The sequence below is a fragment of the Planococcus citri genome, chromosome 2 (assembly GCF_950023065.1).
Source record: "Planococcus citri chromosome 2, ihPlaCitr1.1, whole genome shotgun sequence".
Taxonomy (NCBI): Eukaryota; Metazoa; Arthropoda; class Insecta; order Hemiptera; family Pseudococcidae; genus Planococcus; species Planococcus citri.
The window spans coordinates 68,961,916-68,974,717 of record NC_088678.1 but is presented as its reverse complement, the minus strand read 5'-3'; the positions used below and the strand labels follow the sequence as shown (position 1 = coordinate 68,974,717).

The following is a 12,802-nucleotide window of genomic DNA, read 5'->3' as shown; positions in this document are numbered from 1 at the left end:
ATTTAAACAAAATACACATCACCTTCATCTTCATCTTCATCTTCATCTTCAACTAGAGATCATTGAAAATCAAATCTGGAAAAATATCATTTCTCTCGTTTGCTCAAAAGGTCTTCTCCCCCTCAATCTCCGCTCTCTCCATCACATTTGTATCATCATCATTTACACAGCATCCAACACTCTCCGCGAAATTCTCCGACCAGAACACGTGATTAAATCGAACACCATTAATTTCCTCCCTCTCAGCCCCAGTCAACGAGCAAACATCTCGCCAAAAAAACCCATCATCGTTGAAAAATACACAATAAAACACAATAAGCCCGGTAACGAAAAAACCCCTACACTACATATAACCGATCATCTCGTAATTAAATTATCCGCGCTTCGACGATCCGATTGCGAACATTTACCATTCACTCTCCATCGATTCGGAAACGAATATTAAATGTATTAATTTATCAGCCGAAGCCGGGTCATTTATATAACCAAAAGCAGGCCTTTAACAAATCTATTTTACACCAGTATACCTACCTAGTACCTACCTACTCGTAGTATAACGTTTCACAGCTCTGTGTCTGTATACCAAGAATGTAAACATTTAACCCATAAACTGACCCATATATAGTACCTATCCATAGATACAATAAACATTTCTCTTCTGTCGTGTGTGAGACTTTATGAAAATTCTGACATCTCGTATGCCCCCATGTACCTCTGTACCTTAAAACCCACCCTCAGAGTTCCCTCATCCCCGATAACAACTTATTAAACTCCAATTTCCAAACATGCGAGTAAAAAATATCACCTCAGCACTCTACGAACCACTACTCGATCGCATTCTACGAAACACTCGCCCATAAGAGAGTGACAAATACCGCACTCCACGTAAATTCCACCTATTCAAGTTCCCCTTCTTTGAAAAACATCCCCTCGCGCCATGCTTATAGCTTATAGCACGAAGCGAGAAACAGACAGAGACGGATAGAGTAAGTAGAGAGTAAATTCCTTGTTTAAAGCGACCCTATACATACTATATAGTCCTCTTAGCAGAGTGTGTACAAAACTTCCACCGTTATTTTTATTCGAGTTTAATACTCTTCGCGTTATCGTCGTTTTCTTAAATATTGGAAAATAAAATTCACCGAAAAAAAAAGAAGAAAAATTACCCACAAGTGTCGCGTTGTCTCGGGGTACTGTTTCGTTCGCGCATTTTAAGTACCCTACTCGTGTGTGTTAGTCATAGTATTTTCTCATATGTATTATAGTGTGTGGAAAAACAAAGTACGACGAGTGCATATGTTTTCTAATCGATGTGTCCGTTTTTTTTCGCCGACGTTATTGATCCGTAGGTACCACATAATTCCAGTCAGCATTGCGAGAATACCTAATATTAAACCAACGTGCCGCCGAGAGCAAAGGCCGTCGCAACGCCTCAGAAAAAATACTCAAATTTTTTCATCCAGTTTGGGTACATCTACTTCAACCTTACACTATCGCCATCATCCGCATCGAAATTGTTAAAAAGCTACAATAACAATGAAACCGAGTAAAGTGTATCTAAATGCCTTTTAAAAAATATAACGAAAAATTTCCAGACTGCTGTTTACCGCGTGTTGAAAAAAAAAAGAAAACTCCTCAGACATTGTTTTTCTACTAATATCAAGTACCATATCCGCACTACAAACTCAGATGCTGCGGATTTTGGTGTTTTTTTCCTCGAGTTGCGAGATTTTTCTTCTTTTTTTTTTAGCTTTTTTTTTGGTCGTTTTGTTTTTTAAAGTCGCGTTATGTCGTAGTGACCTAATTAGAGAGGTTTTTATATAGGCTAGACCACTTTTGTATTTAATTGGTTAATAGCGCTTGAAATTGTAGGTAAATAAAATCGTGTAAGAAAATGTTTTTTTTTTTACGTAATGAAGGGTTTTGTGTTGGTTTTTATGCATGTTTGGATGGATTGATGCGATTAAAATATTATTCAATTACGATGAAGATAATCTAATTGGTGAATTATTTTTTCGATTCTACGATGCTTGTTTTGATAATAATGATTACCTATCGTAATGAACTAATGATGTTGAGTAAGTACTAAGTAGTACTCAAATTTCATTATTTCTCAATTTTTTTAAAAAAAGGTGCGATGACGACGTTGAAATTATTTGATGATTCGTCATATAATAATAAAGAATTAATGTCTTAGTTTGGTAAATGTGTTATTCATAGGCTATTAAAAAGTGCATTTTATACTTGAGACAAAAATGCTCAAAAATTGATAATATAACCATTGGCGAAGTAAACCAAATATGACTGGAAGAGTGGAGGGGGGGGGGGGGGGATATTTGAAAATGCCGACTACAAAATCGCAAATTTTTTAATAACTTAGCCAGTTACTAATTTTATGAGATAAACCCTGAATTTTTTCATAACTTCCCAACATGATACTTTAAAGGCGTGAAAAAGTTGTATTAGGTATATAATTTGTATGCACCTTACAATTGCGTCGAATGTACTTGTAACTCATTTTTTTTATTAAGAAGCTGTAAAAATTGAAAGATAGGTAAGAGATGAAAAATTATAAAATATGACGTGATTTTGATTTTGAAGGGATTTTTGAACAATTTTAAACACAATTCACAAGTTTCAGAGTTATCAGTTTATCATCCTGAACATTCAAAATTGTCAATTTTCGCCAACTATCAGAATGTCCAGCGAAGGGGGGAGCGGGGGGTTCGCTTAACTCCAGAATATAACAACTAAGACTTTATTGATCACCTTGTACAAATTTACATAATATAATAAAATTTTGAGCTGATAAGAGCCAAAAGTCAATTCTCTTTTCAAACCATCATTTAGTATGCGCAGAGATTTTTTGCGGAGGCACTTTCAGGGCACTGGATGCCTCCGCGTGCCCCCCCCCCCATGACAAAAATATTGAAAAACTGCCATTTGGCGGGAAAAATAAAATATGACAAAAAAATATGGTTTCAAGTAATTTTGTAGCTTGTAAAAAACATGACCTCTGTTTGACAAACTTTGAAACAAGAAGACTTTTCAGGCAGGCAATGCAAAAATTAACACTTTTTGAACGTTTTAACAGAAAGATTACAAATTTCCTTGCAATTTTGACACAATTATCACCACTCGACTATTTTATCAGAAAACTATGATGCTTGAACATTTTAATGAAAAAACATTACAACTTTTGGGGCGATTTCGGCGAGAAGTTGCCTTTTTTGAGAATTTTACCAAAAGTTGGTATTTTTTGACTAGAGCAAAAGCACAAAAAAAATAGAACCTTGACAGCAAGTTTGGCAAAAAAATCTTGCAACTTTAGGGAATTAGAACGTGCACCTAAAAACAAAGTGATTATACTGCAATGGATTTTTAATTAGTAAAATCGCTTTAAAAAAATCAAGATTTTATTTGTGTTACTAATTTACATAAATTATCAAAGAATAAAAATGAGATTTTGAAAATTGACTGTTGATTAATCAATTCATCAATAAATATCATTCATTATAATATCACTAATTCCAAACAATCGAAGATCACTGATCACGATTTTGATTAGGGATTAATGATTAATCAGTTAATGAATATCACCAAGAAAATCTCCCCCACCCCCAAAAATTGTATCACTAATTAATTAAAAATATCACCAAACAATCAAATATTGCTGAATTATAACCTAATTTTTTTTTCTATGATCATTGATCACTAATTAATGAAAATGATTAAACAATCAAATATTACTAATTCAGGGTTTCTACCAGAGCCATTTTAGCAAAAGTTATCACTTTTGTAGGACCAAGTTTGCATTTTTGTAAGTCCTATTTTTAAATACATACGAGTCACTGTTGAGGAAAAAGATACATTTTCAGGCTGAAAAAAATTCAAACATAATTACCTACTTCTTTTTATTAACTTACATATAAAAAAACAAAATTTTTAAAAATCGTCTTCAACATTCAATTCAAACATAAAAACATTTTCAGGCTAAAAAATTTCAAATTGAATTATTTTCAAGTATTAAAAAAAAAAAATTGAAATTCTCATCATTAATATTCAACCTAAACATGAAATTGAAATTGAAATTTTTTTCAAGTGATTTTTGGCCAAAAGTATAATTTTTATATGACTTGCATGACTACAAATCTCAAAGCATGACTTTTGTATGACTTGATATGAATGATTTTGAGCATTTCAACGTTGATACTCAATCAATTCACGAATATAACCAAGAGAATTTTTCATACTTTTTTTTGAACCACTGATGAGTGAAAGTTGCTAAATAATCATTATTATTGTTAATTATGGTTTTGATTATTGACTATATTGACTTATTAATTCATCAATATTACCAAGAGAATTTTTCAATTTCTTATAGAATCATTAATAATTAATAAAAATTACCAAACAATCAAAGGTTTTAAATTATGATTTTGAGTATAGTTAGACTACTTATTTTATTAATCAATTACCTAATCAATACCACTAAGTAAGAAAATTTTTCAGTTTTTTTCTTAGATCACTGATCAACAATAATTAATCAAACAAATCGAAGATCACTAATTATGATATTGATTGTTGACTGTTTATTAATCAATTCATCAATATGTATCACCGAAGCAGTTTTTCAGTCAATTTTTTTCATCATTAATCAATATAGACATCATTTATTCGACAATTGAAAATAAATTGTCAATTTATACCTAATTAATAAATTCGTCAACATCATTTTTTAAAAAATCGATTGATTTTTTTCAAAACCTACCTATCTACCTATACTGTTACGTCGTAAATCAATACCTATCAATTATTAGTAGGTGTTCATAAAAAATTGTCAATTATGACACAACCAATTTGACTATCGACAGGTGATTACTCAATCAATTTCGTCAATACCGCCAGCAATATTTTTCAATCAATTTTTTTCAACATTATTATTATGTACTAAAAATCAATTACTAAACAATCAAGAATTCTCAATCCCACACCAATAATTTGACAGCGGATCTTGGTCAATCAACTCATCAATACCTTTCATTACAAGATTGTTACCTAAGTTATTAATTCGAAATGGGAAAATTTCATAATTGAAACTAAATAAATAATCCTCCAATCTTCAAGCATCATTGGAGATAATTTAACTATACGTTAATGATTGATACAATTCCTCAAAATCAAACATATCATAAATCTCGACTAATGCAGACTTATTTTTTACAGCTTTGGCTGCAGTTACAATAAAAAATACCAAGTCTGAAAAATCGAGTACACAGAAACAATTTTCGACCACCTTTTGAGGCACACATTTGAAGCCAGCCACCTTACGAGTCATACTGATCAAGATTATAGTTATCTTCAATAATTTTATACCTATAAATTTGATATGCAACTGAATGTATTCAAATTGAAAATAAAAATTTTTCAGTTCACTGTGATTCATATTTTATTGATGGTTTCTAATACCAGATTTTTTTTCAGCGGAAAACATATTATTTATTTTGTTAAATCATCCGTGCCTATAACTTTTTCTATCCTCCGCCGAAAGCTTGTTAAAAGCTCGATAAACGTCATCGTACATACAATTTCACAAAACAAGATATCCACTTTACAACATCTCATCATCATCATCATCATCACACACTGTAACGACCATTTAAATGAATTAATATCATACGTATAGTATTTAGTATTAATTTCCTTTTAAAATTCGTCGTTATTACGACCAATAATCGATCCCTCTATGTAATTACGAAAGTATAATGTACATAAATCTGCGAATTTCAGCGTCATCGACAGCTCAGCACATGTATCTACTACAATGAGAGAGCAGACCATACAAAAAACAAGCAAGACATCACTCTATACACATAATCTACCTATAACAGGAGGTACATATACCGTATAGGTAAATGTTACATACGATCTAGTTATTACACCATTAAACTAATCAACAAACCGACGCAGATATCAAATCAATTTATTCGCACACCACTCTCTGTATGCTGTATCCCATCACTTCATACACACACACAGATGTATCATGTATCTCTGGCCGTATAATCATCGAGTTTTCACGCAATCTGTACTATTTGCATTGTAAATTTACAAACAGCCATACTATCAATATATGTAAACAACGATAACTAAAATTTCATACGCTGTAATGGCACTCGTACGGTTATAATTGGAAATTAATGAGATTTTAAAAACAAAAAAGGTTATTGATGGTATGTGATTTTACACGGTATTCGACGACTTTTGATTTTTTTTCATTGGGTTTCTACGCGTATTGCCGTCGGTTTTAATGGTTTAATTACGTAATAGATCGGTATGTATTGCGAATTTGCGATTTACCAACTCGCGCGGTAATTTTTTTTCCTCATCGTCGATGATCATTTATGAGGGGGAAAATCGATTATACCAGATACGTGGACCAGAAGACAAATACGCAGCGTGGTAACATTTTTCACAATTTTGCGGATTTTTCACAATTTTTCTACCATGGTGTAGGAAAAATATGAGCTAATATTCGAAAAACCAGTATTTAACAAAATTTTATAGCATAATGTCGATTTTCGACAGTCGATTTCATTATTGCTTGCATCTGGGATCACACAGATCCATATCAACCATTGTACGACTGAATTTTAAACCTTGATTTCGATTGTGAACGTCATAGGTTCATTATCGAGTGAATTTACCCATCGATATTTTTTTTCTCGAGGGCAGTAAGTTGGACTTCTCTATCGAGACATTGCTGCGGAGTTCCAGATATGATTAAATATATTCTTGAGAGAAACGATGCTTTTGAAGAGGTCATAAGCAGAAATGTGAGTCATACCGTCATACCAAAGGTAATTATAACCTTCGATTGGGGCTCACAGAGCATAATGAATACTTAATACAGATACAATTTGAAAAAATTTTGAATACCAAAACAACAAAAAAAAGTAAGTGCTTGCTTCATTCAGAAGCAAAATATAATATCTATACAAATGAATGAAGAATTTGAACATGAAATTCCTGCATAAAATGACTGAATAAATAACTTTTGGAAATCTAGTTCATAAATTTCAACCAATTGGAAAATATGATACGAGGATCATCTTTTTTTTTTTAAGGAAAATGTTCAGATAGTAACGAAATGTATCCAAAAATTTCATCTAATAATAGAAATTCAACGAAAAATTGAAAGATCTGCTCACGACATCGACAGAAGAGGCTCACGAATGAAATTTTTTCTCTCACACCAAATTCATTTAAACAACAACAACCAAAAAAAAATATATTTTTCACCGACGATGACGAATTAGCCAAATACGATTATAATTTGAACCATAATTTCAAAACAATCACCTAAGCGTCTGTTGAATTTTATTTTTCAAAAATCATAACTTTTTCACGATGTTCGATAAAAATATCAGAAAAAAAAAACATCTGTAGTCTCAATGATGGCTTGAACTTGATTATGAAAAATTTTCAGGAGGAGATGCCTTCAATTTATAACTTTAGATTTTGAATTATTTATCTAGTCTCTTGTTTTGAAAAACTGACTTGATGTTAAAATTTACAAATTCGCACAAATTCAACATTTTTGATGAAATTTGATGAGCCATCTCCTCTTTTCAATACTTTCAGATCAAAATCAAAACAACATATTACTTGATCAAGCCAGAGCCCTGATTTAATATTGTTCTCAAATATTTTTGAAATAAATTTTCACCAGGTAGGTACATTTGAAAATGATTGAAAAAAAAAACTCCAGTAAGTCGAGCCAACAAAATCATCTGAGACTGATTTTATGATTCATTTGTTTCATCTTGCCATCTGGGCAGCAGTTGATTTAAAATTAATTTATGGTAAATTGAAATAAATAAAAAAAAAAACTTGGTAATTTCAAGAACAATTTAGTATAGTAGAGCCAGAGGTGAGTTGACTTCTTGTAAAGGCTCATCGCAGAATAAGATATCTCTCGAAATGGGATAATTTTCATTTTTTCACAGAATTTAATGAAGAAATCTTAATCGAGCCCTTCAAAAGAATAATTTTTCCTAATTTTTGATCACTTCGAGCATTACCTTACCTAGTCCCCTTAGAATTTTCTTTTGATCGAGGTAAAAAATTTAAGATCCAAATTTGAAAAAAGTTCTTCACGAATTTGAGTCATTTCTATATGAATTTTGATGCAGCTTCATCACCTCCCACCCCCCCCCCAACCATCGCTCCTCAAGTAACCAAAACATGCCCTATAGTTGGAATTTTTTAATCTAGGTTATTGCTGAAAAAAAAACTAGATAATTTCTGTGATTAGATCTGCTGACTGGAGGAATAATTTTAATAATACAGGCAAAGGCTTTTCATTTTTGGAGCCATTATTTTCTACCAAAGCTCATCAGCAAAGAAAACCACCTTCAGAAGAATTCATTTTTACACAACGTAAAGAGGAAAATACAGATTACTTCGAAACAATAATAATTCCTAAATTTTGAGATTTCTCGCCAAGTTTGCTCATTTATGAAAGACGATAAAAATGATCTGATCATAAGATGATGATATGATGAATCATGAATGATTTCATGCACTTTATGACAAGATGTCTATCAGGTCGAAAAAATGAATTTGAATGACTTTATGAATGAGTTGAGTTTTACTTTGGACGACCTTTTTCAAAAGTTGGTTGGAAATTCAACTTTGATTGGAGATTTTTACAGAATTTTTTGTGCTGATCACCGAAAAATAATGAAAAAATTCCAGCACGTTAGGATTTTTCACAATTTCAGAGTTGATGACATCATTATCACCAAAACTCTATCAATTCAATTTTTGATAACTTTCGACTGATTTCTATAACAATTTTATAAGTATTTTTTCACGATTTCATCTCATTTCGATCTTGATCAATTTTTCGTAATTTTCTACAATTTTTTTTTCAATAACTGAGCATTTTCCTTCAATTTTGCTCAATGTTTACAACGTTTTATCAATTTTTAGTCAATTTAAACAATTTTTATGGTAGTTTTACAAATTTTCAAGCACTTTTTGCAATATTTTGATTATGCTAATTTTTTCACCAAATTTATGTGAAGTTTAGGAGCTGGGAAGTTGATAATTTCCATGCATTTTTGACAAATCATCATTCAATTTTGAGAATATTTTATTAATGGAGATTGCGTTCAATTTTTGTCCAAAAATATGATTTTTTTCATGACTTTGATGACCTACAGTCCAAAAGGATGACCTTTTGATGACTTTGATGACCTTGTAGACACCTTAAATAGGGCCAAATTTCTGAGTACTTTTTCAAATCGTATTCAAAATGTAACAAGACTCAAAGTAAGACAAATCCTAGGCTCAGGATTGGCAACCAGATCAAATGCAACATAAAAACTGAGTTATTTTCGTGATAAGAGGAACACAACGAATATAATAACATTGATATCGAATGTGTAAGTTAAAAAAATCAATAATTTATCCAAAAATTGATAGAAAGTTGCATGAAAACCTATAATTTTGACATTTTTCCATTTTTGCCTCAAATTTTCGTTTTTTATTAGAGACTTTAGGGCAAAAAATACCAACTTTCTCAAATTGCAATAAAACATCTCAAAATATCAAATCTGTGAATCTAAATTTCTCTATGAAAATCAACATAACCCAATATCACTGTAATCGCTTAAAAACCTAAAATTGAAATTTTTTCCAATTTACGTTCCAGTCTTTTAATTCTAAAATACCATTTTCATAGCAAAAATACTCATATACTAATCCGATTTTGAGATAAAATATCTCAAAACAGGAGATAATAATCCGGAAAAAAATTACTGATAATGATAAATTGATCCAATCTACGTCAATTTTTCTCCTCCTTTTCAAAAACCTATCAATAATCGTTGATCCTAGATCAATTTGAATCAATATTCACGCATCTTTTAGCACTCATCTTACACTTTGACTCATTTCGAATCAATTTTTCGGAAATTTCTTCAATACCTACGAGTTCCCAAGACGATATCTTGGCTCAAACCACCACGAATATCTCACTCACCCCTTTACTCGTCCATTATACCCCTCATAGCTCCCTTCTCCCCTTACTTACACATCTAGGCCTACATGTACATCTACACTACAGTTCTAAAACTACATCTAAATCTACAAAAACAATCAAAAAAACAAATCACACATACCGGAAGCGGCATTCTCTCTATGATTAGTCAAACCTAACATAGCCGAAGGTGTACCGGGGGTGCTCCCTGCCAACGGATTCATATTATGGGGTAAGAAGGCAGCCGCAACCGCAGCCTGAGCATTAAAGTAAGCCATCCGGCTAGCATTCACTGCTGCTATGGACATTTGATGATGATGCTGGCCAAAGCACGAGGTCGGTATAGGTCTTTGGGCAGCATTATACGAAGGCGTTATGGCCGATATGGCAGCGGTCGGACTTCGATGCTGGTTCACATTCCCAGAATCCGACAATCCCAGCAATTCCTGGATGGCGAAAGGCGACCTTTGAGGCATCGTGTTGGTCGAGGTTTTACGCGCAACAAAACGTGCAGATTGCGACGAAGTCTTCAAATCGAGCGGATATTCCGGAGTAATATCCTCGTTTGATAATTTTTTACATTCTTCATCGTTCATAGTGTTTTCAAAGTGAGCGGAAAAATCAACTTTGCTTCTTTATCGTCGCGAACCGGTTCCAATAATATAGGTAACGAAGAATTAATCATTCACACCGTAAGTAAAAAAAAAAAATTAATAAAAAACCGCATCGATATTTCTATTATCAGCAGTATTTCGGTATCAAAACGAGCAAAACCGGCTTCCGAATGAAATTTTTATCCATACTGCGAAAATCGTTCCATAAATATACAAACGAAAGAGAAAAAAAATAGTGAAAAAAAATATAGAGGAAAACCAAAACAACCAAATAAAAAAAAAGAACTAAAAAACCAAACTAAAAAAAAATCAAACTTTCGTCGACGAATATATGCGTAGGTACGAGAGAAAAAGCGACGATCTATAAGTGTATACTAAAATTATGTGTATACTCGGGCGAAACGCGCCAAAAAACCGTCGTAATCGTTAATTAGCCGAATACAAAGATACTGGGTACAGTGGCGTCTGTTTTGTACATGGTCGAATCGTACTGTGTTCAAAACACAGCAGGTCGTCAAGCCAGACTCGACGGAGGCGTGCATTCCGGCTAACTTCTGCCACTTCGATTGGCCTAAATGAGTAAAAAGACCCAGCCCTAAATGATATCCCTACTATACGTTTTAAAATACTCGCCATAATTTGAGAAAGAGACGGAAAGAATGCGGTTTTCTTTCCGTTTTTCTCGCACCCTTTCATTTCACCCCCTCCACAATTCGAGGCTCCACCTTCGAGCCCTTTTCAGGGGCTGCGATTGGCTCTAGCCAGCACAGGCAAAAATCACTCGTACAAGGAGAAATATACAACTATAGTGCATATTGTATGTACTATAGTATAGCTTTTTCGTCGAACGACGACGCGACGTATCTACATACAGTTTACCATGTACTACTCTAGAAGTAGTGTAGTTCTATCTGGCCACCCTTCGCGTAAGGGTGGTAAAAATACGTGGTAGCAGCGAAGGCAGCACCACACGTAGTAGGTACTCTCTATCTCCTTAATCAGGCTGACTCTGATTACAGTTCAACACAATAGCCGCTATCTTCTCTCTCTTCTATGCGCGCCAACTCATCGCAACAACCAACTATTTAATTCCGTATCTTCGGTCGCATTGTTTAATCATTAAAGCAACTATTTAATCTAATTTCTCTCTCTCGCCAGCGCTAGGCTAGGCGCTGCTCTGCGCTCGACTCGACTCGACTCCTCCATCTCTGTGTGTATCTCTCTCTGCAGAGCCAAAAGCTGTGTGCTGGCTCGCTGCACAAGCCAACTTGACGACAGATTTTTCCATAATGAGAATAAATTCTTCTTATTGCCGCTGTTCCTACCTATATCCGAAGCGAAGCAAAAAAATATAACCTATTTGGAAAGATTTCGTGCCTATCCAAGTCCAAAATATCCATGCTCGGGGATTTTTTTCACGACGAAATTTGAAATGAATTGCTACACATTAGATGCGAGAAACGAAAGATATGTACCAGGTGTATCAAGACTATACCTACGTGATACCTACAAACGTCAGTATAGTTTTGTTCCCTGCGAGAAATGATCCTATAACGTGAATTTATGTATTTAACGTTGAATCATCGCAGCAAATTTGCATATTTCGTCAGCTACTGAAGATGCTATAGACCCTTGTACGTGTATTTGAAAGCACGCAGCGTTGAAAACTTCTTTCATGATGGCATAAGCTTGAACATTGAACTGATTTTTTTGCTGAAAGGATGCAAGTGTCAACGTCAAGCTTTAAAATTCGAGTAATAGGATTTTTGATTAGTGCGTAATAATTTACAACCTTGAAAACGATTAAAATTTGTAAACGAATTTCATTTGGGCCCACATTTTAGGCCAAGTCTTGCCAATTCGGGCAGGAACAAATAGGTATAATTGGGCCCCATTTCTGGGCACGAAACTACCTATATCGAGGGGGGGGGGTCGACTGATATAGGGAGAAAATACAAATTTTGCAGATTGATAGTATCGTGTTTATATGCAGCTCAAGAATAAAAATTTTCATTTTCTGTTTTGGATTGGGGGGGGGGGGGGTGCCACAAGCCCACATATTAATTTTTTAATCTTAAAACAATAGAAACAAATAATTGACCCGAGCGAAACAAGGGCGAAAGTTTTGAAAAAATTGATT

General features: G+C 33.4%; 1 protein-coding gene across 3 annotated transcripts in view; it reads right to left on the bottom strand.

The window, feature by feature from the left end:
- Window positions 1–11,162, bottom strand: part of LOC135837381 (diencephalon/mesencephalon homeobox protein 1-A-like) — a 158,224-nt gene extending 147,062 nt beyond the window's left edge. For all 3 annotated transcript variants that reach the window (XM_065352633.1, XM_065352634.1, XM_065352635.1), the window contains exon 1: window positions 10,191–11,162. In XM_065352633.1, coding sequence (XP_065208705.1) covers window positions 10,191–10,644 — 454 coding nt within the window. In that variant the 5' untranslated portion in view covers window positions 10,645–11,162. The remainder of the gene's footprint in view (window positions 1–10,190) is intronic.
- Window positions 11,163–12,802: the final 1,640 nt, after the last annotated feature.